The 25,779-nt window shown below is 44.1% G+C and overlaps 1 protein-coding gene across 2 annotated transcripts in view; it reads left to right on the forward strand.

The window, feature by feature from the left end:
- The window catches only part of CNKSR3 (CNKSR family member 3), an 86,047-nt gene extending 62,797 nt beyond the window's left edge, over positions 1 to 23,250 (forward strand). Inside the window, exons 5-13 of one of the 2 annotated variants that reach the window (XM_080805124.1) lie at positions 2,726 to 2,767; positions 5,276 to 5,395; positions 7,630 to 7,689; positions 11,968 to 12,036; positions 12,289 to 12,435; positions 16,185 to 16,309; positions 18,849 to 19,057; positions 19,558 to 19,647; positions 21,865 to 23,250. In XM_080805124.1, the coding sequence (XP_080661250.1) occupies positions 2,726 to 2,767; positions 5,276 to 5,395; positions 7,630 to 7,689; positions 11,968 to 12,036; positions 12,289 to 12,435; positions 16,185 to 16,309; positions 18,849 to 19,057; positions 19,558 to 19,647; positions 21,865 to 22,163 (1,161 nt within the window). In that variant the 3' untranslated portion in view covers positions 22,164 to 23,250. The remainder of the gene's footprint in view (positions 1 to 2,725; positions 2,768 to 5,275; positions 5,396 to 7,629; positions 7,690 to 11,967; positions 12,037 to 12,288; positions 12,436 to 16,184; positions 16,310 to 18,848; positions 19,058 to 19,557; positions 19,648 to 21,864) is intronic. The other variant, XM_080805125.1, reaches the window with a different exon arrangement.
- The last annotated feature ends 2,529 nt before the right edge of the window (positions 23,251 to 25,779 follow it).

The following is a 25,779-nucleotide window of genomic DNA, read 5'->3' on the forward strand; positions in this document are numbered from 1 at the left end:
CTGCTCCTTTCTCTCTTCCCTGTGTTGTCATCCGCCCTTCTCTTTCTTGTCACGTTGTCTGCATCCTTCCGTTTAAGGTTAATGTGTCCGTCTGAATGTGTCTGAAGGGTAAAGAGTTGCTGCTTTTTCCCCTGTGAGGAGATTGCACCCTTCTTGTAAGTGTGCCTCAGCTGCCATCCCACACCAAGTCCACGGATAGAGTTCCTGTCCAGTGTTCAGGCTCTACCGTCCTACAGGGGAAACTCGGGTGGGAAGGGCTGTATCTTCAGTCTGCCCTTGTGAAGTGGCGATGACATGGAAACTGCAGTCACAGGGGTGAGAGATGAAATGACAGTGGCAGGCACCAGAGTTCCACTGTGGAAAAAAAGTTGGGGGGATGAGCAATAGAAAGCCCAGAAGGACTGAACAGGAAGTGAGATGGCCATGGAAGCAGAGAGAAAGAAGCCACGAGAGCATTTATTGGGTGCTGGCTGTGTCTCAGGTGCATGTGACATCTTTGACACCTGTTACCACATTTACTTCTCAGCAGATCTCTGAGCTAGGGTTTATCATGCCTGCTTTACAGAGGAAGAGACACAGCATGGAGAGGGTGACAGGTTGCTGAAGCCTCCTCCGTTGGTAAGAAGGTAGAATGAGGAAGAGCCATGAAGGAAGGGGCACCCGATGGTGGCCCTGGTGGGGTGTCTGCCTGGCTCCTGAGAGGTGACTTGGTTCCAGAACTCCTTTTTCCCATTCCATTGCCTTTATGCCAAACAACATGAAGTCATGCCTGCAGCTGCTTCCTCCCAGTAGGAACGGGTGTGGGAACCCATGTTCATGGTGGCGGAAGGTAAAAAGGGAGCTCTTTCGCATGCTGACTGGAACAGTTTTGGGAGGCAGGAGAGTCCCTCTCACACCTTGGTTCCAATGCTGCAGGGAGCCCATTTTCTTGGTGGCTTCTTGGATCTGTCAGGGAATTAAGTGTCAGGAACCACGAGAGCCCATAGCTGCCTTGAGTTGTGGTCTCTGGTGTATCGAGAGGAGCCCTCTGTCTGTGGGTGATTATCTCAGGAGGGTGACAGGGCTCATGTCATTTTGGGATTTGTAGTAAAAAACCATAAACACGTATGATTAATTTTATTTCTAGCACTAGACAACATAAGTATTGTTTGCTAAAATTGGTATTTATTTAATAATTCTGTTTTTCCAGTGGTTTTAATAGGGGTTGAACCGTGGTGGTAGTTGATGGTTTTGTTCTGTGCACAAGAGGGAGGAGGAACAGCACATTTTTGAGCTATGATTATTCTGTCTTACAGAAATTGCTTCTGTATTTTGAGTTTATATCAGATTCACGCATGTAAAAATACATTTCTAAACTTCTTTTTTAAAGTGTGTCCTTACTTGGCTGCTCTTTTCCTGAGAATCTGTAAATTTTGGGAGCAATGGAGTAGTATTGTTTCCCACATTTTTTAATCTGGTAGAGAATTTTTTTTTTAAAGATCTTATTTGTTTATTTTACAGAGAGAGATCACAAGTAGGCAGAGAGGCAGGCAGAGAGAGAGGACAAAGCAGGCTCCCCACTGAGTGGAGAGCCCGATGCGGGACTCGATCCCAGGACCCCGAGATCGTGACCTGAGCCGAAGGCAGAGGCCCAACCCACTGAGTCACCCAGGTGCCCTAGTAGAGAATTTTTTTAGGAAGACACCAAAAATCTGATTACAGAATCATATAGGATAGAGTATCATACATTTCTAACCAAGGCCCCTGCCACCCCGTGGTGGTAGAAAAATGACCTCAAATGACTTTCGATTGAAGTAAAAATCTTTGACAATTCCAACAGTGTTGATTAATATCTTTCATGTCCATGAAAGAAGTAGGATGTCCTAGTTTGGGATTAGATTTGACTTAATGGTGCAAAAGAACTGTAAAGAATCTAGCGCCCTTTTTTTCTGTGTACTGTGCCCAGTGGGTGGGAAACCTCTGCTGTAGACCAGTTCTAGAAGGTTAACTGTGAGAGTTTGACATCAGCGGCTTCACTGTGACCACTTTTAGACAGGACAATGGTGACTCCTATAATCAGCCAACCGGGTTCGTACAGTTCTGAGTCTTTTGTTCTCAAGCTGAGTAAATAATGCTTTGCATTCCAGCCCTTTATTTAATGTCATCAGTAGCATACCTCAAGACCACTTTTTTGGCAGTGTGTTAATGAATGTTTTGTTGAACCTTTTTCATTTATTAAGGACTGAGATATCTGATTTAATCTCGGTGGTGCTTAAAATAAACTTCTGTGGCTACGTTTACTCAAGCCCTTATTTGAAAGCTATTCTTATAGGCAGGCCCAGAGCTAAAAGATTCCTGGCTTGTTGGCCAAGGGCTGGCTGAGCGTGGGGTCACGTTCCGGAGCCATTGTCAGGTTTCTTGGACTTGACTTCTGGCTTACTGCTCTCTTCCCCAGTGTAGATGGTTGGTGGGTTTCAGTTCAGTTATGTTTCATAGGTTTTCTGATTAAATAAATGGTCAAACGCATTCCTTGGATGATAAGCTCCTTTGGTCAGGAGAGAGCAGAGCCTTGGGAGGGGTTGGATGCCCCGCTCTGTGCCCTTTGAATTCAGTGCAGGACTCCTTGGGTTGCAGGGTGAGGGACATGCCAGCCACATCTTGGGTTCCAGGAAGTACCTATAGAGCTAAGCCAACAGTTTTTGGAAGTTTCTAGCTCTTATGGTTTTTTTCTTCTTTCCTTCATTAGGATTGCCTTGTTGCAGAAATGGAGGATAAAGTTTTAACTGTAGTAAGTATACCTTTTAAAAATTACTGTAAAATTCCTTTCCCCAAACCAGTGGGACTCACATCAATTCGAGCAAAAACTCTGTGGCTTATTCCTTCAGGATATACTTTGAAATACTGGCTTTTGGGGACTTAAGGTCGAAAGGGAAGAATGAAAGTTATTTAATAACAAGAAAATGACTACTGTGAAAATTCCTGTGCTTGGGTAGATGGAGGTCTCTGTCTCCTCCTAACATTTCCGTAGGTACCGTTATACTTAAATTACTAGCTAGGCTGGTAATCAAGGGTACACTAATCTGCAGATTTCACTTTAGGAACATTTTGATTAAAAAAAAAAATCCTTGGCAAAAACCTTATGATGGAGGGGGGGATGTGCTGTGATTGTTTAAAGAGATTTTGTGACTTAGTCATCATTGCTTCCTCCCTTTGACATAAGCTGGCCTGTGCTCCTTTGATAAGGCCTTCCTCCCACTGATGTTGAGGAATTTAGCAATGAAACAGCTATAAATATATTTTCCATAAATAGGGAGGCTAAACAAATTGGGGGAATGTAAGAAGTGTCACTTCTTGGATTCTCCCCCTTGGAAAAAAAAAAATCCTCTTTGGAATTTCCTGATTTCTTTGGTGGCTTAATTTTGAAAGGTTAGATGAATCTGACTGGAGGAAACCACCACATGTAACCATGGTTATTTCTACATAGAGACCACTTAGCAAGGATCTTCACGGCTCAAAAATTTTACCTTGTCAATGTTTGGGGTTGGAGAATGATAGAATCCGTGAAAGAAAAATTGGCAAGGTAGATCTCCTTGAGATGGAACGCTCTGCTCCATGAAATGCAGTGTTAAGAGGATGAAAAGACACGCCAAAGACAGGGAACAAGTATTCTTAAAACACATATCAGGTAAAGAACTTGTATCCAAAATATACAAAGAACTTTTGAAACTCAGTAATAAAATAAACCCAGTTAAAAAGTGGGCAAAGGATCTGAACAGATGTCTCCAAAGAAGATAGGCTTTTGACAAATGAATATAGGGAAAGTGTTCAGCATCCAGTTTCATTAGGGAATTGCAAATTAAAACAATAGTGAGATACCACTACACACCTATTAGAATGACTAAAACCCCAAACACGACAACACCAAATGTTGGCAAGGATTAGAGAAGTAGTTGATTGCTGGTGGGAATGCAGGATGGTACAGCCCCTTTGGAAGATATTGCAGGAGTTTCTTGCAAAACCAAGCCTACTCTTACCCTCTGATCTGGCAGTTAGACCCCTGGGTGTTTACCTGATTACAGAAAACCTACACAGAATGTTATAGCAGCTTTATTCATAATTGCCAAAACTTGGAAGCAGCCAAGATGTCCTCCAGTAGGTGACTATATAGACTGGCACATGTGGACAGTAGAATATTCCAGTTACTCATAAAAAGAAATGATCTATAAAGCCATGAGGATATATGGCAGAACCTTAAATGCACATACCAAGGGAAAGCAGCCAAGCTCAAAGGGCTGCATATCGTATGATTCTTATTATTTGACGTTCTGGAAGAGGCCAAACCACAGAGACGGTGAGCAGGTCATTGATTGCCAAGGGTTCATTGTGGGGAGGGTGAGAGAGGTGGAGCCAGGGGGCTTTTAAGCAGTGAAATTAGTCTGTATGGTATATAGTGGTAGATACATGACATTATGCATTTGTCAAAACCCATGGAACTATACACCCCAAACAGTGCACCCTAATGGAAACTGTGGACTCTCTTTTGATGAAAAGGTACCAGTTTTGGGTCACCAGTTGTAACAGATGTACCATACTAATGCAGAATGTTTTGATATCTTGTTTTTATTAGCCATGTTATGTTATTATATTATATTATAAATAATATATAAAGATATAAATATAAATAATGTATAATAATATATAAATATATAAATATAAATAATGTATTATAATATTATATGATTATATTATAATTATATATAATATAATATGATATATTATATTATATTACTATATTATATTACTGGAAATCGTGTTGGGGTGGGGAAGTCAGTACAGGGAAATGCTGTACTTTGTGCTCAGTTTTTCTGTAAACCTAATAAAATTGCTTTGAAAAGAAAATCTATTAAAAAAAAGCAGCTGCAGACAAAAAAAAATTCTTCTCGCCTTGTGAGTATTTGATAGGCACAGAATATGAGTGATCGCTAAGACATCATGCAGATGGCTGGGAAGAGGTGATTCTCCTCCACCACCAAATGGAGGTTTCTGTGCAATCTCTGCTCTTTAGTGGCTGCGATTCTTGGAAGAGCTGTACTCTCTGAACAAAGCCCAAGTAGTGGCACCATTTCTACAGATTGCAAATGCGAAGTTCACATGCCTTGGCTTCATGGAGTAGCATTATTAAAATGATTGCTGACCGGAGCTCAAGATTGTAGGGGAAGTGCATTTCTTTAAAATTCAGATTGAGATAAACTTGGTTAATGATTGAACCTTTCCTATTTGCCTCTTCCAACTTGAGGTCAAGGTTTTAAATGGCATCTGTGACAAAACAATACGATCTACTACGGATCCTGTTATGAGCCAGTGTGCATGTCTGGAGGAGGTTCACTTGCCAAATGTTAAACCTGGGGAAGGCCTGGTAAGAATTCTAGCAATACTTGCTTTCTTTTTCCTTTCTTGTCTCTTCTCTTCTCTTCTCTTTTCTCTTTTTCTTTTTCCTTCTTTTAATTATTTTGAAGATTGATTTATTTGGGGGAGAGAGAGAGAGAGATTGAGAGAATAAGTGAGGGGAGGGGCAGAGGGAGAAGCAGACTCCCTGCAGAGCAGGAGCCTGACTGGGGACTCGATCCCAAGACCCCGGAATCATGACTTGAACTGAAGGCAGGGGCTTAACCTACTGAGCCACCCCCCAGGTCCCCGAACCACTTATTTTCTTTTCACATAATAACATACCATCATTTATTAAAGTTATTTTTTTCCTGACTCCTTATTGCTTTTTACTATGATTCTGAATAGAATTAAATTCGATTGTCTTCCATTGTGCAGTTAGGAATTTGCCATCTTGAACTGTTGGTATGTTTTATGTCTTCAATGTATAAAAATAAATACAGTTTTTAAACTGCATTCTCATATCTTGAAGGAATTGTCTTAACAAGCTTATTTTTAGGACTTGGCCATGCAGGGAGATATAAAACATTTACACAAAGGAAAGATGGTTTCTGGGTACAAAAACAACATCTGCTCTGAAAGTCTGTATTAGCACTTAGGATGAATGTGAGAAGAGCCGTGGAACAAATGATTTCTTAAAAACAAGTTCAGAAATGTTTCATAAGCGCTGTACGAGCCCTATACAAACAGGCCCTGAGCGTACACACAGGCAGATTCCTTCCCTGGATCTGTGCCTCGGTACCTAGATCTTCTGGTAGGGAGGCTGTGAAGCTCCCTGATGAGCTTTTCAGGGCTGTGAGTTTGAGAGAGCTCGGTTTCCTCATCTGACAGACGTGAACAGTAATAATTACTGCCTCACAGAGTTGTTGAACGTATTAAATTAGATGAGGAGTGCTGGGTACCAGCTGCTGGATGCGTGGTTCCCATGTAGTCATTGGTGGCTGTGCAGGTTCTGAAAATGGCACTGATGAGGAGGAGGTGGTGGGGAGGGAGGTGGCGGGGAGGAAGGCCAGTGTGTAGGTAGCTGTGGGGAGACACCAAGGCAGACTCTGCTCTCAGGAAAACAAAAATCAACTGAGTATCGACAAGTTCAGTCTTAGTACGTAGTAATATGCATGTTGAGACTTCTTGGGTTCACCTGATGGAATAGAGTAGATTAAGCAGGGAAGACTTCCTGGAGGTGAGTTTATAGTTCTGGCTTGAAGCAGAGAAACACCCCAAATGGGCAGAAGTAGACTTGCTGTTTTCAGATGGAAAGTTTTATAAGCAAATGCTTTGGAAGGAGGAGTTGCATAGGTCAGGAGAAGGGGATTCCTCTGTGAGTGAAAGAAACAGGAAAGGAGAGGAATGGGAAGTCCCTTGAAGGTGTTAGCACTTGATGAGATTCCTACTCCAGAGTGGTGTAGGTTGCTGAGCAGGACAAGCTCAGGGTCAAAATGATTTCTGAGGAAGATCTACGTTATTGCAAATTTGATACGTTATTGCAAATTTGATACGTTATTGCAAATTTGATACGTTATTGCAAATTCGATACTACTCTTCGCCCAGTCGACTTTTTGTTCTTTCCCCCAATCTTATAAACATTTAATAAAAATTTTTTATATGTGGTACATCAAACAGTGGAAATGTTTCCTCCATGGTATGGCATTTGCCTGTGAGTTTGCTCACCAGGCCCGTCAGCGGGAGCGCATTCGGCTTTATCCTTCCCTTAAAACGGAGGGGTGCCTGTTTCTGATTTACTCCCCGTGTCGTGTTGGTTAATAATCTTGGCTCATGTATCCTAGTCTGGGTTGCTAGTGGCTTAAGCAAGTCACCCATGATGACGGCTGATCCCCCATTTATCTGAATATATCGTGTCACCCAAGAGATGGTCAGGAGAGAACAGTCCTCGTTTGAAATGCCTCATTCATTCCGTGGGTCTGAGAAGGTGCCTTCCGAGTCCCCAGAGTTATGGGAAAATTCTCTGTGCCCAGTACACAAATTATAATACCAGAGAGATTCGGCTCCTGATTTCTTTCATGAGTGTTTCCCTTTGTTAGCTCCCTTCACTGCTCCTTGGCTCTGGTTTCCCAGTGTTTCAGGCGGCTTAGAAATGAGCGTTGTCCCGAAGCGATTGCCTTTAATGTTTTATAAGATGAAGTCTCCCTGGCGGCTATGTTTCTGAATGTTGGAGTAATGAGTTAATATGTTTGTGACTCCCTCTAGGGTATGTACATCAAATCAACCTATGATGGATTGCACGTGATTACTGGAACCACAGAGAACGTAAGTGCGCACATCCGTTAAATGTAAAAGCTATCGTGTATTTAAACAGATGTCACGCGTGGTCCCTATACTTTTTCTCCCAACGTGTTCATCCTATTTTATTACCTGCGGTGAGAGCGTGGGTGCTGTTTTGTTTATTTCTGTTGCTAGCACACTGCTTATCCGCAGCTGTTGGGAATTTATTATTTAAATTGTCTTTTATTGCTGTTGTTCACATACCTTGCCCAGTTTTTAACCCCCCACCCTTGTTAATTATTCCTTTTGCACCCTGGAAGTGTTAACCCATAGGTCTAAAAACAATGATCTCTTTATGGTTGAAAACCACTCTTAGAAGAACTGAAATTAGTAGCCATATGTGTAAAATGCAGTTTTTTGTTGTTGTTTAATGGAATTTAGATAGATCACCAGAGCAGCTATTTTGGGACTTTTACACAGTGTAGATTCTTTTTACAGAGTTGTGTTTTGTAATATTTGGCATGATATTGAAGTTGAGTTCCCCCCCGCACCCCCACCCCCAATCTTTTGAATAGAAAAAGCAGGGCGGCTTTTCCTGTGAGAGTCTTTGTACACTGTTCACTTCCTTTTGGAAATGCTGCTCCATGAAAGGTTTTTCTTGAGCCCCTCTAACATTTTGAATGTGTAAAAAGTAGAGCTAATTGAATGCTTTCTTTTTGTAACCTACAATATGGCTAGTTTTTGATGACATTGATATGAGGGTAGAAATGTTAGAATAGCTTCCTGGATCTGTATGAAAGAAGCATGTGTCTGTGGAACTAATCTGCTATTTAATCAACTAAGACAAGAGGAAATAATTTCTAAAAATAGAAGAAATTTGGTAACTCCTCTGATCTGTTGGAAATACGTGTTGAATTTTGAACTCGAGCTGCAGCGTCTTTTGATAAAATAAAACGGCATGATCTTTGATGAGGGTTTGTGACACAAGCTTGATATTCTAGCAAGAAAGAAGTGATGTTGCTGAAGGCAGTCAGTGAATTTTAAATATGGTGTGTGGTTCTGGCAGAGGAATGAGTGGAAGATGGTGGTGTCTAAGCCTTTGTCGAGCCGCTGTGAGAACACACTGAGAAGCGGTAGATAGGAATTTTTTTGGGCATATCACCTGATAGGCAGTAACAGCACGGGAAGTTCTGCTTTTAGGTCAGGGATGGTGCAGAAGAGGAAATGCGTAATTCATTACTTGGTTCATCCCTCATTCTTGTCAGAGGCTTGGTATATTTCAAGTCATCCAAAATGAGAACATACTTGTGTACCACTCGGTACATTGTTTGGGACTTGGAAGGATTCAGGGGGACGGTGAAGGTCATTTCAGTTTTTAAAGAGTGGACGTTTTGCATTCAGCGATTTAGTGATTGCCTTGTTTAACCACCAGACCTGTGTGGTTGCAGACTCTCCCTGGTCTCCTTAAGGCAGTTTTCATCTTGGATAGTTGTGTAGTTCGCTATCCTGTTACTGCCAGACGGCACGCGGATTTCTCCTCTTCAAACCAGCCCCCCATCCTTTGGCTTTAAGGATGAGAGTTGAATGAGAGACAAAACAAGCTGCTTTTGAATGAAGTGAAATGTCAGATGCAAGGGTACGTCTCCTGGAATTCCTACAAGACCCAGTAAGACTGGATGAGAGGTTCAGGGTTGACCTGGATGTAGTTGGTCCCATGCAGGAGTCTACAGAAGTCATCCCAGAGACACAGGTGGTTTCCATCTTGTGAAAGATCAAAAAAGGGAAAACTTGTCTTATTCCCTCCGGCAATCCATTTGAGGATGTCACTCATTCTTTTCAGTCATTGAGCTTGTGTTCACGGAGTACCTGGAATGTGTGAGACACTTGCTAAATCTTACAGGTGGGGGTGGGGACCGTAGGTAAGAGCCTACTTCTCAAGGGCTTAATCTGGATATTTTACCCTAAAAATGCTGGATGTTTTACATTTAAATGGCAGTAGAAAATGCCAGCTGCCAGCTCTGGGACAGCCTTCCAGCTAGTGCTTAACGGTTGTTGTGACTTTCAAATCAGAATGCTGGTTAGTTATGTATGTATGTATGTATGAATGAGAGAGTGCAAGCAGGGGGAGGGGCAGAGGGAGAGGGAAAGAGAGACATCCCATCTCAAGCAGACTCCCCGCTGAGCTCGGAAGCGCATGCAGGTCCCCAGATCATGACCTAAGCCCAGATCAAGAGTCCGATGCTCAACCTACCGAGCCACCCAGGCGCTCCCAGTATTAGAATGTGTTAAAGGAAGCCTAGTGTGGTGGCTGGTAGTGGATGGAAATCACCCATTGCATTCCCTGTGTTTATCTTGGACTCTAGGCTGAAGCAACGACAGCAGGTCATCTTAGGCCTCCAGTCCATTTTGGGGGGAGGTTACCCGAGAAGTCAGGATCATTCCAAGGTCAGCCTAACAGTATCTAGTGATTCTCAATGACTTCTTTTTTGAAGTTGTCCAACACCTTGACAGGATCTCATCCATACTTCTGTTCCCCACCTCTGAGATGATGTGGGGATTCGATTAGCCTCTGAAGAATGGATGCATTCTTCTCCAGGTCATTACCCTTTTGCAGAAAACCAGAACAAGCATCATTTTTCAGTAGTCTGGCTCATGGTGAGAATAGGCAAGAGTCACTGCCCCAGGGAGAATTTTGGTATCAAGCTCTCCCTTTACCAGTGTTCTGCCAAACACATCTCTTCATCATCTGGTAGGACATTTGAGAAATGAATGCATGAGGATCCCTAGGAAGGAAAGTCAAGTCAGGACATTTAGGCTTGGTTTTTAAGATTGCACATCCATAAACAAGAACGTCCTAGGCTTAGGACCATCTTTTTAAAGTGAAGCTTTACCTTAAGTGAATCCCAGGCCGGGAAGATTATTTGGGCTGGACTGATTCTGACTGGACTTACAGAAATTGGTCTATAACTATGGGTTAAGCATCTGCCATGCGGGGGCAAAAGGGAGCCTAGACACATTCTGTTTTTTTCTTTCAGTGCCTCAAGAGAAAGAGATTGAGGTCGACTATCTCCCTGAGGTACCCACGGTGCAGGTCTCTCAGGGAAGACACTGCTGGTTGTTATGGTGGCAGGAAAAATAACTCTCAGTTCCCTGAACCTTGCATTGGATCTAGATACATTGAAGGGACTGTTGGTACAGTTTAATGCTGTTTGCTTATTTCTTGTTGAGCCTGTCCCAACAGTTGAGCAAGAAGATTCAGCCAAGGATGTCTTGTGTTTGGTTCCTGTCCTTTTGACTGTGTTCAGAGGTGCTGCTTTTTTTTAGAAAAATAATTATAAATATGTCTAAAGATTCAGTCAGTTACATAAGTTACCAAATAAAATACTCTGGCCTCGAGAACATTAGATTGTAATTTGAAATCAAGGTTTTATCCTTTTCTTTACTTTTGCTCATAGGAGATACCTTAAACACAGAGAGTGCTAGTTTCATTAATTGAACAGAATATTGTGGACAAATATTTGAGAAATAGATCACATATAGATATTTATATGCACACATAAGTGGAGAGAAAGCTATATATATATATATATATATATATATATATGCAGATTTGTAGCAAAGTATTATTGGGCAGAATCAAAATCTGGACTTCTGATACTGAAAACACATGCATTTTTGGATTCAACCTGAAAATGACAAAAATTTAAATTTGTTTTCTCTAAAGAAGTACATTAAATTAAATTCATTCTCTTTAAAGAAGTATGTTTTCCAATGTCACCGTCCTTCTGTGCTATAATAGCATTGTGATGATGCATAAAACAAGGTTGAGTAGACAAGAGTTCGTTTTAATAATTGCTTAAAAGGAGATATGAACATCACCATAACAATGGTTTTTACGTGTTAAGCAGTTGGTCAGCTTTTACAAGATTAATTTTGATAGGGATCTACGTTAGGTAAACCAAAGAAAGCCTTTTTTATTAGTTCAGTGTCGCAGGATGTCCCACTTTTCCTGGTGGGTTAGATGGACCCGGCTGCATGTCCCGCTCTTCTGGTGGGTTAGGTGGACCCGGCTGTTGTAACGGACAGATGGTCTGGACCAGCCGGCCATTCATCAGGTGGGGAACATGAGTGCCCACCCCCATGCCAGGCTCTACAGACCGTATTGTCTTGGGATTGTCTCATAAGTGCTCTGTGTAATAGTTCTGGAGAAAATTGTATTTCCACTCCTCATTGTCTGCAGAAGAAAGAAGGAGGAAGAAATAGAAGCAGAAACAAATAGAAGATTTAAAAAATAAGACAGGTCTCTGTGTTTGTTCCTAATAGTCTCCTGCAGACAGATCTCAGAAGATTCACGCTGGTGATGAAGTCATTCAGGTTAATCAGCAGACGGTGGTGAGTTTGTTCATTGAGACTTAAGACTTATAATATTCCCCTCTAGAGCTTTTAACTAAATCCGAAACCATTTTGCTTGAACTTTTGAAATTTGTGACTTTTGTCCAATTTTCCGTAGTTTTAAGTAGTGCTCAGACGGACACACTAGTGTTTGCTTAGTTGCTCACAACTGATTTCCTTGAAATAAATTCATAGATTTGATTTTTCATAACTCACAAGTGAGCCCCTTCTCCTCATTTTCTTTCTTTGAAGGTGGGATGGCAGCTAAAAAATCTGGTGAGAAAATTGAGAGAGAATCCTACAGGAGTCGTATTACTGCTTAAGAAGCGCCCCACGGGTTCTTTCAACTTTACCCCCGCTCCCCTGAAAAACCTCCGGTGGAGACCGCCTCTGGTGCAGGTATCCGTTATTGGTTGTAAACCTTTTTCTTTCTTTTTTTTTTTTTTTTTAAGATTTTATTTATTTATTTGACAGAGATCACAAGTAGGCAGAGAGGCAGGCAGAGAGAGGGGAAGGGAAGCAGGCTCCCTGCTGAGCAGAGAGCCCGATGTGGGGCTCCATCCCAGGACCCTGAGATCATGACCAGAGCCGAAGGCAGAGGCTTTAACCCACTGACCCACCCACGTGCCCCTGTAAACCTTTTTCCACCCTCTGCGCATGAACCATGTCGAGGATCAGATTTGTCTCCAGAAAGAACAGTTATCATTTGAAGGCGACTGGTTTCAGGAGTTTGCGTATGCGGAATCATTCTCTAGTCCTACTTCAGTGAGAACATAGGTTCTAGATTTTGCACTCACCACATGTGACTGTTTAAATGATTAAATAAAATGAGAAGTCCAGTTCCTTGGCCTCATTAGCCACACTTCAGAGGTCTGGTAGCCTCGTGTGGCTAGTGGCTGTCGTCATCACTGCAGAAAGTTCGTTCTGGTCCTTTTCCCCTCTCCTTTCAAACACATCTGACGGTACACGGTTTGAGCACTAACCCTGGAGAGACCACCTGGGGTGGAGTCCTGCCAAGGCAGGGCTAGGGATGGTGGGAACCGGCCATACAGTGGGGAGTGGGACCACCGCATTGTTTAGTTCAGAGCTGGCAGACTTGAGTGATCAGCAGCAGCAGACCGACTTACGGCATCGTATCGGATACTGTCTTATAATTCTGTGCGAACAGTAACTCCCTTTTGCCCACACCTGGGTGGAGTGTGCTCAGGGACCAGACCCCTTCCTGATATCATTGGTCCTTAGTGTTTATTTCTTAAATCGTAAATAAAAAGCAATGACATCTTCATGCCCTTTTTAAAGACGGAGATTGTAATTTATATGGAACCATCTGCCATTTTATGGTTCATCTTCAAATGGAAGGAATGGTAGTCGTCTCAGGCTCTCAGTTTGGACCCTCTGTGATACACAGAGCATTGGAAATACACCTACATGCGTACCTTGATGGGGGTGCTTAAAATAACAGGATATGGAGTAAGGAGGGGCACGTAATTAAAATCACTTCTTAAATAGTAACTGATAAATAAATAATTTATAAGTCAATTCTTATAAATAATCATCTCTTAAATAATAACAGTATCAGTCACACCCCAACTGTGATGGGGCAATGCCAGTGCAAGGCTCATGCGAGGAGGTCATTTGGAAAAAGCATGAAAAAGACTCACAAAGCAGCACAGCATAGTGGTTAGGCAGGGGGCGGGCGTAGAGTTCAACTTCTCCAGTTCGAATCCCAGCTCTGCCACTGACTAACTGTGGGATCTCTGATAAGGTATTTAATCTTTCTAAACCTCACCTCCAGTTATTAGTATTTACTATGAGAGAAAGCTTGGGGCACCCGAGTGGCACAGTTGGTTAAGCATTGCCTTCGGCTCAGGTCATGATCCCAGGGTCTTGAGATCGACCCCCCACATTGGGCTCCCTGCTCAGTTGGGAGCTGGCATCTCTCTCTCTCTCCTTCTGCTTCTCCCCCTGCTTGTGTTCTCTCTCTCACACGTCTGTGCACTCTCTTTCTCTCCCTCTCTCTCGGAAAATAAATAAATAAATAGAAATCTTAAAAGGCTTTGGGCCAAGGGATATGGAAGGCAAGCAGGGCAGGTGTGCCGTGTGACATTGAACCTGGCTGGTGATACCGGTGACAGACATTAGAGTCAGGAAGGCGGAGACGGTGGGTCTTCTGAGAATCACTGAGTCGGAAGTGAGGGGGGACGGGATGGTTCAAGTGCCCGTGTTCAAGTGGAAGTGGAAGCTGTTTTTAGGTACAGGCTAGAGTTAGTCCCTTGATGTCTGGAAATTCACTCCAGAATGGCATGCTTCCCTCCTCTCTGGCTTTGTCCACCTTCCTGCCAAGTCCCACTGACTGTGCAGTTTGGGGGAGCAGTTGATGGTGAGGGAGGAGATACCTAGTTTTGCTTCTGACCCAGGGGGAGAACCAGCATCACAGCTGAGAGGCCGTTTTCACAGCTTAGCTACCAGGTGTTCTCATGATGGGTCCAGGATATTTGCAGAATATAAATTCTGGAACACTGACACTCCCTGACATTGCTGTGTGTCATTCTCCAGGCTTCACGCCTGGGCACCCACCTCTTGTGGGGAGGGCGTTTCTTTCGTTCTTGTCACCATCATTCATGTTGCCTGTCCCTGAGAAGGTGTCCTCTTTGGTTTTAGGTCCTCATCCTGGGAAATGAGAGTTCTTCTTATAGCCAGCATCATCAGTACTGGAGTCTTTGGAGAGCGCCCACTCTGTGCCAGTGCTGTACTGTCCTTCTGCTAACACTCGTGGGGGGCCTCCCTCCCTGCCCTGTGTTTTCAGATGCTATTAATCAATTCTATATTGAGTAGAGTTGACTGTGTTGGTGGCCACCATCCAGATTGTAGGCATCATGTCACGGGAGACTAATGACTAAGCCCCCATTTCTCTTGAGTCTGGGGGTCTCCCCCTAAAACAGGGCTGTCACTGTGAGTACATTCCAGTCCTTCCAGTCCTTAAATATAGCTCATGGTCTCACTTGGGGGGAACTGTGGGGTCTCCCGGCTGGATAGGGTTTGAGGTACCAGGGGCCAGGCACAGTTCTCGTGTGGCCATCACCACCCACTGGCCGTCACCAAAGGTCTTTATGCCTCGACTCTGAGATTTCGTCAGCCTTCCTTTACCCGCCAGAAACTGTGTCGTCATTGTTAGTCTATAGAAGAAATAAGATTTGAAGGTCTCACATAAGATTTTAAAAAATAGGTCCTTTTGAGCCTAATAACATAATTAAAATTAAGCTGTAAGGATTTTAAAATTCTAAAATTAACTTGTATGGATGTGTGACAAAAAGCGCATAAGGTTGTACGCTTACCGTGTGACGCGCAGTGTGCTAATAAGCCCATGACGTGTATTGTGTCACTTAATTCACCTTCTGTGGATGCTATTCTTGTCTCGTTTATTCCCGTCTTACAGATGAGGCACAGAGAAGTTGAGCGGTTTGCCCAGAGATACACAGCTAGTGAGAGCTGTAGCCAGGATAGCACCCAGACAGAGGCCCGAGCCCATGCTCCTGTGCATGATAGCATCACTGCTGACTTGTGTGGACTCACTCAACCAGTGTGGGCCACAGCCCTGTGCAGGAGCTACTGTCAGGATGGCTGTTTTCTGAGAAGGAAACTGAGACAAGGGTATTTAAGCGATTTGGTCAGAGTTAGAATTCTAACCTGGCTTCCAAGTCTCTACTTTTTTTTTTTTTTTTTTAAGATTTATTTACTTATTTGCGAGAGAGAGAGAGAGAGAGTTCGAGCATGCATACGGGTGAGTGGGGAGGAGGGGCAGAGGGAGAGAATCTTTCAAGCAGACTCCATGCTGAGCACAGAGCCTGATGAGGGGCTCGATCCCACGACCCGTGCCTTCATGACCTGAGCCGAAACCACGAGTCAGATGCCCAACTAACTGAGCCACCCAGGCACCCTCTTCCCCTTACCCCCAAGCCTCTACTTCTTCCTGTGCATCTAGTCTTTCAAAACGCCCAGTTGATTCTGAGTATCTCAAAGACTACACATTGAGTGTTGCTAATAGTCGTAAACACACGAATGACGTCGGCCCTCGGTGTTGGCTTTGGGGAAGGAGAGTTACCCAAGAATAATCTCACCTCCGCCCTTTGCACTGGCCTCCATTTCAGGCCTCACCTCCACCCACGACAACCCAGTCCCCTGAAAGCACTATGGATACCTCGCTGAAGAAGGAGAAGCCAGCCATCCTGGATCTTTATATCCCTCCTCCGCCGGCTGTTCCCTACTCTCCGCGGTACGTCAGCGTCCGGTGGCGGTGTGCATGCCCGTCTCCTGTGCGTGGAGATTTGAGTGGCGGTGTCAAGCCCGTGAGGATTTCGAGGGCAGAAGTTGATGCACTCCAGGGTGACAGGGCTGAGTCTTGAAATGGCCGTTGTTCGACAGAGCGTGGTCCTGGGAGTAGGGCTGGGAGGAATGGGTGAAGGGGGGGTCACGAGGTCCAGACTCCAGTTACAAGATAAGGAAGTTGTGGGAGGTCATGAACAGCACGGTGATGATCGTTAACAGTATGGTACTTTATATTTCCACGTTGCTGAGAGAGATTTTAAAAGTTCGCAGAATAAAAGCATTTGTAACTGTGTGAGGTGATGGGTGTTAATTTTTTGTAGTGATCATTTCACAGTATGTACATGAATCAAGTCATGTCGTACACCTAAAACAAATACAACGTCATATGCTAGTTATTTCTCAATAAAACGGGGAGGGGGATGTGTGATCGTTTAGGGGGAAATGTAGGGATGGATCCGAAACTATGTAGTTTGATGGAGAGGGGACTCTCTATGTAGAGAAAGCATGCATTCTTGGGAATGCATTGTTTTAGCTCCTCCTGGAACACCGGAAAGGGCTGTTTGGGGGTCCCTGAAGCTGAAGTTTCATTATGTATAAGGTCAGATCATCTCTGGGGAGGAAGATAATACATGTTTTTGTGCAGCAAGTTAAAGTTAAGCTGTATTTTTGGGTAGACTTGTGTTCTTCATAGGACTTCAGAAATGTGAATGGAGGTGTGGTACTTGTGGTTGTGTGTGTTTGTGTGTCTCTTAGAAGTTCTACTAGAAGACATTCTTAATTGGCACATGGTATAACGAGGCTCGTCATATTAGCTGTTCCATGGGGGATTATTTAGGTGTGGAATACAGGTTTATTTATATCAGTTTACCTATTTACGGAGAATTTAACTCATTTATTCAACATAAGTTTAGTGAGGGCGAGGCCTGCATCACCATCTGACACAAAACAGATGTGGTTCTTACCCCCAGAGAACTGCCAATGGCTTAGTCAGCTGTTCAAGAATAAATTGAGAAATACATAATTATGATATAATATTTCATAAGAAAAAGTTCAGGCTGAACCTTACAGTGATATATTACTTTATATTGGAAGTTTTTTGTCGGTTTGTTTTTGTTTTAAGCTGAGTGTTTGAATCTGTCCTGTTTCTTCCCTGGGCACAAGGGAAAATGAACATCGTTTTCTTCTCCCTGGCTTTGGGCCGCCCAGAACTTAGTACAGCGCAGAGAACCTTAGCTGATCAGAGGCATCGTAGTTGGTAGATGGGACCTTTCCCTGTCTTCACAGACCAGAGTCCTGTGGTCACAAAATCTTAAATGTGTTTCAAGTGACAGGTAGTTGCCTTTGCACACGGAGAGCACAGTTTCCCTGATGACCTGTGTGTGGGTGGTTTTACAAGAAACCAGGAGGCCACTCCCTAACCCCCAACTCTGAATGTTCTTGTCTGGGTGTCAGTGAAGGGTCACAGAGCAGTGGCAGGAAAAAGGGTACGTGCACAGTAAAGGGGAAAGCGAACCGGAGCTTTTAAGCTTCAGGGGAGACACACATGCACACGTGATACATAGGCACACGTGCATACACACATACACTTACACACCATTAATGAAGGATACCTTCAGAGGAATGAAACATACACATGGTTACGGAGAACGAGAGGTGAGTCTTGAGAGCTTTGTGACTGGGGCAGTTATATGCCAGGGTTAAAAGTATAGAAGGAGATGGATTTGTAGAAGGAGGAGGGGGTGCACAGGCAGGAGGTTCACTGGGAATACCAAGCAGGCAAAGCTGATCTTTAGATTATTTTTGAACTCAGTTGATGTTGAAATTTGTCTAGTAGTTTTTGCAATGATCACCTAAGAGAATTTTCTAAATGCAAAAAAATGTAACTAGCTGGTAACTTGGATTCAACTAGAATTTAAGTTTTAGGAAAGCTGACATGTAGAAAGAATTAAGTTGGAGTCCTTAAGCCACACTTTCCAGTTTCTGTAGGGAGTTGAGAAAACAGACACCCTCCATTGGGTATGATAAAGGCGCCTTCGTATTTTTTGACAAGAGTTTTCAAACCTAACAACTCCATTACACATCCAGTGTCTTCTCTGCTAGTTCTTGGCAAAGGTACTACTTTGGGCATCAGAAAAATGGCTCAATCATACCTTCACTTGTGATTTCTGTAATAAATAGGAGATTCAGATACCGGATAGAAGTACAGGAGACCAGAGCTGTCTTTTCAAAGCTGTCTTTATACTCTTTACACATATCTGGAAGAAAATGTGATTTTCCCTTATTTAGTAGGATCATGCTATTTACTCTTACGTAATAGGATTTCTGTATATTGGAGGGTAACAGAACGAAAAAGGAATGCTTCTTCCTACAGTGGAAAGGAAGATTAAAATTTTCTTACGTGTGTGTGCTGGAGGAAGTATGTCCTGTAATTCTTCTGTGGGAGAGGATCTCTGTAAGCGACTTAATTATTGGCCACTGTCTTCCAGGGATGAAAACGGGAGTTTTCTTTATGGAGGCTTCAGTAAGTGTAAACAGCCATTGCCTGGTCCTAAGGGTTCCGAGTCGCCAAATTCCTTCCTGGACCAGGAGAGCCGAAGACGGAGATTTACCATTGCTGATTCTGATCAGTTGCCTGGGTATTCGGTGGAAACCAATATTCTGCCCACAAAAATGAGAGAGAAAACTCCATCTCACGGTACATTTCTGACTGTTTGTTTTGTTCTGCCATTTGTTTTTCCTTCCCTCCCCTACCCCCCCTTCCTTATTTGGAACTGTTGGATGAATTTGGCAGACTCGCAGGGTAATCTGAGGAAAACATAAACCTCAATGAAATTCTAAGTATGAGACCTTTATTCATCTCTCCCAAGCGAAGTCTTGTTGAATCATTACTCGCTGCCTGGCATCAAAGCCCAGTGGAGTGAGATCATGTTACGGTTTTAACTTGCAGGGCCTGGCTTGTGGCGTGGAACGGCTTTGCTGTGTAGACAACACAGGCTTGAGTTCAGCCGGCCTATGTTCTCATTGCTTGCCGTGGAAATGGGAGGCTTTGCAGTATTTTTCTTAGTTTACAATAATGTTATCACTTAGGTTCAAGTGCGTGTGATATGGGGGAGTCTTAAGTTATAAATAAAAGGAAAGATGCTCTGAGGTCCACAGACGCGGTCAACTTGTCGTGTCCTTCCCTTCCCTTTGAAGGCAAGCCCCGACCTTTGTCCATGCCCGCGGATGGGAGCTGGATGGGGATCGTGGACCCTTTTGCCAGACCTCGAGGTCATGGGAGGAAGGGTAAGTGGAAACAAACCCAAAATACACCAACCCGGAATCAAAAGGGCCATGGCCCTCATTTCAGCCCTGTTCCTAGTTGTGCTGTAATAACCAGATAGAGGATCCCAGCCCGAGTCCTGTCCCTTCATATATAACGTCGGGGCTGCTGAGTCTCTGAGGCCCTACCTGTTCCTGGAGTGGCAGAATTATATTATCCTAGTGAGTGACTGTGAATCTTCTCATTAGCATCGTGTGCTCTAAAAAGGTGGTGGGGGCGCCTGGCTGGCTCAGTGGGTTAAGCCTCTGACTCCTGATTGCGGCTCAGGCCAGGAATTCAGGGTTCTGGGATTGAGCCCCGCCTCAGGCTTCCTGCTCAGTGGGGAGGCCGCTTCTCTCTCCCATTCTCCTTCTGTGCTCTTTCTCCCTCCAATAAATAAAATCTTTAAAAAACAAATAAATAAAAGGAAGAAGAAAAAAGTTCTGGAGGCTCAACTTCCACAGTGAGCAACCCCTCGCCTCTCCCCGGGCCTTGGTAAAGTTTCTCCCTCAGGAACGTGAATCACCTGGAGCCTAATAAATCGGGAAAGGGAGAACATGTCTGTGGTGTAAGGTCCAGGATACCCTTAACTGGCATGTGACAATCTGTGGGGCGGTCAGCAGGTGGCAGGGCTGTCCTTTGTTTAGATATAGAAATGTCAACATCTTCATTGCTGTTCTCTTGGGCTTTTAATCCCTGATTTAGCCTTTTATTTCCTTTTAGAATTGAGAGATCGGGGTGGGAGGTGGGGAGTGTTCAGTCTGAAAGTGGAGACATACTTGACCTCGTGTCTCACCTTCCATAGTTCTGTCATAGGATCGTTTTAGAATGAAAAGGTGTCTGTCTGCATGATGGGCACTTAAAAAAGCAGCTTTCTTGAGAGAGGACTCACATACCATAAATCTGCTCACCCTGTTAAAGTGTACAATTCAGAGGTTTTTAATGCATTCATAGAGTTGCGTGTCCATCAGCACTGTCTAATTCCAGCATATTTTATCACTTCAGAAAGAAACCCCTGCAGGCAGTCACTCCTCATTCCCTCCTCCCTCAGCTCCTGGCAGCCACTAATCTACTTTCTGTCTCTCTGGATTTTTGTACTCTTGACGTTTCCTATAAGTAGACTCCTGCATTATGTGGCTCTTTGACAATGGGCACTTCTTCAAAGCAACTACCCCTTTGGTTACAAAAGCGAAACAGGCACACTGAGAAACATCTAGAAGACACGAGAAAATAAAACTCAACTGTCCTCTGCTTCCCCAACCTAGAAATAATCACTCTGAATGTTTTCTGATGTTATACACTTAGAAAAAATGTGCAAAATGGAAGAAATAGATTTTTGACAGTACCGTGAAAGGTGACTTACTCAACACATGTATGTTTTCTGTAGCAACTGCATGACATCCTAACATCCATGTTAGGGCTGTAGCATGTACTCACTCAGGCTGCTGCTGCTGGACACCTGGGCTGGGTGTGTGCACCCCCTTCCCTCCCCCCATTGTGAGCAACGCTGTACTAAGCCTCTTGTCCCTAGATCTTCATAATTTCTGGGTCAAAAGAATGCTACACGTGGCCAGACTGCCCTGCATTTTAGGTTTCTCTTTAGTTTCTTAACTATCCCCCACCCCCCACCCCCACTCCTACCCCCACCCGCATTCCCAGCCCCCGACAAGAGCGGTGTACTGGCACTTAGGCTGGGACCATTCTTCCTTGTTTGGAACTGTCTTAAGCATGGCAGAACCCTGTCTATTAAAGGTGAATGATAGTGACAGCCCAAGGCACCCCCACCTTTCAGATTGCTCGTTCGGGGAGACTTGGGGATAAGAACCACTGTCCCAGTGCCCACAGGCATTGAACAAGAATAGACGGGCCTTAAGGAGTGCAGACTGAGACAACCTTTTCGCTTTTTTTTCCCCCTTCAGTTTCGAGTGAAATGTTAGGGGAATTTTTACACTGGTAAGGAAGTGTGGCCTCTCCGATTCTGCCCTGCCCTTGTGCTGCCTCTCGGGTTGTAAAAGCAGACTTTGATGGACTCCTTCCATTTCTATTTTCTAAACATCCAGTGGGGTGCTTCTGGCCGGCTGGGGGGAGGGCAGGGTCTGGGACGCACCCCGAGGGCACCGGGGTCTCCGCACGCTGCCCGCCTGGCTGAGCTGGACGGCGCCGTGGATTTTAACGGACTCGTGGGCTTTGTCTGCAAACAGGTGAGGACGCCCTGTGCCGGTATTTCAGTAACGAGCGGATCCCCCCCATCCTCGAAGAGCGCTCCTCGCCCCCGTACCGCTTCTCCAGGCCCCCGGCGGAGAGGCAGCTGGTCCGCGGCGCGGACTACGTCCGGGGGAGCAGGGGCTACCTCGGTTCGGATCTCCACAGCAGCGCCACGATTCCGTTCCAGGAGGAAGGGACCCGAAAGAAGCCGGTCTCCTCGGCGGCCAAGGCCTCCTCCACGGAGCCGTCCCTGTTGGTCAGCTGGTTCACTCGCCTGAAACTCTTGACTCACTGAGCTCCGCCCCCCCGGACTCATCCCTGCCTCCCGCTCCCAAGTGCCTTGCTTTTTCCGTTGACAACCTGTTCCGGTTTCCATCCACAGTATTACGTCGTGACCTTATGCAGTTTCATTGTTGGTTTCTTTTGGAAGTTGTATACTGCCCTTCTCGGAATTTGGAAGTGATTGGATGGGGACAGATCACGGAGGATCTTAGGTGTTGCCTTGTGGAGGCCAAAGGAGAGAAATGAGTCGAGTCTGCTTTCCTTGCTTCCTTAGGGCGGGAACACGGAGACACACACTGTACACCGGGGCCTGTGCCCGGAATGTTTCGGTCGTTGTGAGGACCTGGGCCATGGTTGTGTTGGGGGCGGGGCTGAAGTTGGTGGCCCTTGTCACACGGAGGCCTTGGTTTGTGGTCCATCTTCTTCACCTGAAAAAGCCAGTGGAGAAAACATTTTTGTTTTGATTTTTTCAAGCTACATACCCTGTTTGTACGTATAGCAGCTTTGACTTTGAAGTAACATGTGGCATGCATTTCATGCTGTTTCAAAGAAGTGGTTTAAGTAAGTGTAGGCCTGTTGCACTTGGTTATTCCCTTTTTGTAACAATCTCAGTATGTAGGTCAGTTAACACAGAAACACATGAACACATTTAGGTAGGGATTACTACACACAAAGAAGTTTATGGTTATTCGTGAGGGGTGTCGTCGTTGTTATATATTACTGTCTTTAAGGGAAAAGAAGCTCTAAGATGTGCTGACAGCCAAAGGATCATTGCAGAAAAATGAAGCAACAATATTTAGGTTTATGAGAGATACAGCAGTTTGCATTTTGACTGTGTAATGTCTGTCTTCCAGAAAAAAAACACAACAAAAAACAAAAAAAACAGGCAGTTCTTCAAGATTGTACATATTTTGCTAAATAGAAATCTCTTGGAAAGTCTCATGGTCACTAATTTTCAACTAGCATCAGGTATTTTGGAAAAGTGTGTCCGGATATTAACTCTTGTTTAAACTGAATGTATGATATTTTGTTAGAACAGAAAAGTCCTATCTTGTTAATTTAAGTGTTTTAAATATAGTTGTATATTTTTCTTACTCTTAGTCACGTGTAATTGAAATATTTCTGTTTTGCGTCCTGCGTGAAGCTAATGAAAACGAGTGTTCTGGGTGCTTTCCGATTTACAAGTGACCCCCCGCCCCAGGCTGCTGCCGCTGTGGGCCCCATTGTTAGAAAACAAAACAAACCCTCCCAAGCATTTTGGGATTTTATGGATTAGAAGTGGGGGGGTTGAGGAAGCATGGTATAGTAACAGTTACATCCGGGGAGTTTTCTGAGGTCTATTCCTAGGCTGAGCTGGTATTCCCTGCTCAAAAGCACTCCCCCTCCCCACCCCCCACCACCGCTAACACCCCTGGAATTGTTTACTTTTTGCTCAAGTGCCTGAAATTCAACGAATTAGAGCTTCCCTGGAGTGAGTAAACATCTTCCTTTTTAAGTGCCTCTGGTGAGGCTGAGGGGATTGAATTCAGTCAGGCTCCTCCTGTCAGCCTCTGAGGGAGCTGCAGCCCAAGAACAGAAGAGGCTCGGAATGCATGATTCATTGGGTGCTTTAAGCACAATGTAAGGGCAGAGCATGGGGTGGGGAGGTCTGGAAATAAGGCTCTGGAGACTAGTGTGGGAGCTATGGAAAAGGAAGGGCGCCAGCCTTGGCCCATTTTACTGTTAGCTTGAGCTGGCTTTATGCCCAGAAAAGGGGATGGCAACACTTCGCCTCACTCCCTGGATTTGGGAGGATTCTTAGTGCTGTTCAGCTGAGTAATGAGTTAAGTAGCTTTGGAGGTCTTAGCTGGAAGTTGGCCCCTTTTCTGTGGAGAAAATGCCACTTGCAATCAGACGACCATCCTCAAAAATGGATTTTCAGGAGTCTGTCTGAACTACAGGCAGTGCCCAGCTTAAATTCCTGCACCAGATGGGTGTTTCTGTGACTTTGTTCCCTCAAGCCCTAATAGAAGACCAGAGAAGCTTCTGGGTTCTCTACCTTTATTCTGTCAGATGCCACAACTTCATCTGTATTTTAATTTGCGTTTTCTCCTGAGTTGCATTTGAGAAATAGATCCCTGCTTAAAAAAAAAAAAAAAAAGTTTGTATATATCTCTACCATTGAGATATATAAACAATAGTTTAATACTAATTTCTTAGCCATGAAAGGAAACCACTTGCCTCCATAGCAATGGAGGTTTAATGGAGGGCGTGTGGAATGACAGTTTTCGACATGAAACTTTAAAAGTGATTTTTTTCTTTAACCCTACCAGACCAACTCAACACCCATCCCTTTTTATCATAAATATTTTGCAACATAGCTACAATCATCAACTGAAAGCCATGGATGATTAAACCTATCCTCACACATAAAAGCATCACCCGCATATACTTGTATGATTCCAAAATGAAATTAATAGTAAATTTAACCAGCCTCTATACACATGCATCAATTTAATGTCCTAAATGAAATATAAACAAATGTGTAAATGTTTTATAGTGAAATAATTACTTTCTGATGTAAATATTCTAGCACTATTATAGTACAAGATGTATTGAAATAGTATATGTGCTGCCGAAGCGAGCACCAAGATGTATTGAAATAATGAGACAAGGCACATACTTGCACCTGTAGAGAAAATCACCACGCATGTGACAGCTACAAAATGGAGACCAGCACAGGTGTGTTCTGAGGGCAATGCAATGCCGGGAACAGATGGATGTCAGTAACGTGATTTTCTAAAATGTGGCCAATTGTTGATAAAGTTGTAGATAAAACAAAAGTCTATGAGAGCTACATCCACATAGTGCTTACTGGGTGCCTGCCATTGTTCTAAATATTTACCCAACAACTATGAGATGAGTGTCCCTGTTCTTCCCATTTTACCAATGAGGGAGTTTTCCAAGTGTAGACAGCTGATAACAGAGCCGGGGTTAAGATCGAAGCGATTTAGCTCTGCCCTCTTTGTTTATCATCGCTTTACCGTACAGGCTTCTCTCAATTTGGAGAGTGATTGCATTCCTGAAAATTCCAACACGTCTTAAAACGGGACTAAAAATTCCCTGTGTGTTCACGGATAGAATGAGATTACAGACTCAGACAATGCTGAGCCGGGTTTCCATCCGCATAAGTACTTGGTGGCGCAGTCAGATGCTGTACCGATGGGGGACGGTTTTTGGTTGTAAGGGATCTAACCAGTGGAGCTCACGCAGCGCCCGGACCCCACCTGTTCACCAGTAGTGGCCCTCCCCATCACTGGCGCCTCACATTTCCAAAACTGGCTCTAGGACGAGACGCCATCCTTTGAGAACAAGTGATTTAAAAGAAACCCCATCACCATCATCATCATCATCGAGTGTGAGTCAGTCTTCATGCTATGTTCTTGCCCATCGTCTATCTCTGGTTCTTTCTCCTTGCTTCTCTACCCACCAAACCTGAGGTTCTAGAATCAGTTTTACTGTTTTGTTTTTCTTTTCCTCTCCCCAAAGCCAAGCAGTTGTTGCTGCTTCTGGCCCAAAGACCATGAATGTTACTGAGTTTCAGAGTGTTGGCCTTCAGAAAACACTAAAGTATTTACACGCAATTTTAC

The sequence above is a fragment of the Martes martes genome (genome assembly GCF_963455335.1).
Source record: "Martes martes genome assembly, chromosome: 6".
Lineage (NCBI taxonomy): Eukaryota > Metazoa > Chordata > Mammalia > Carnivora > Mustelidae > Martes > Martes martes.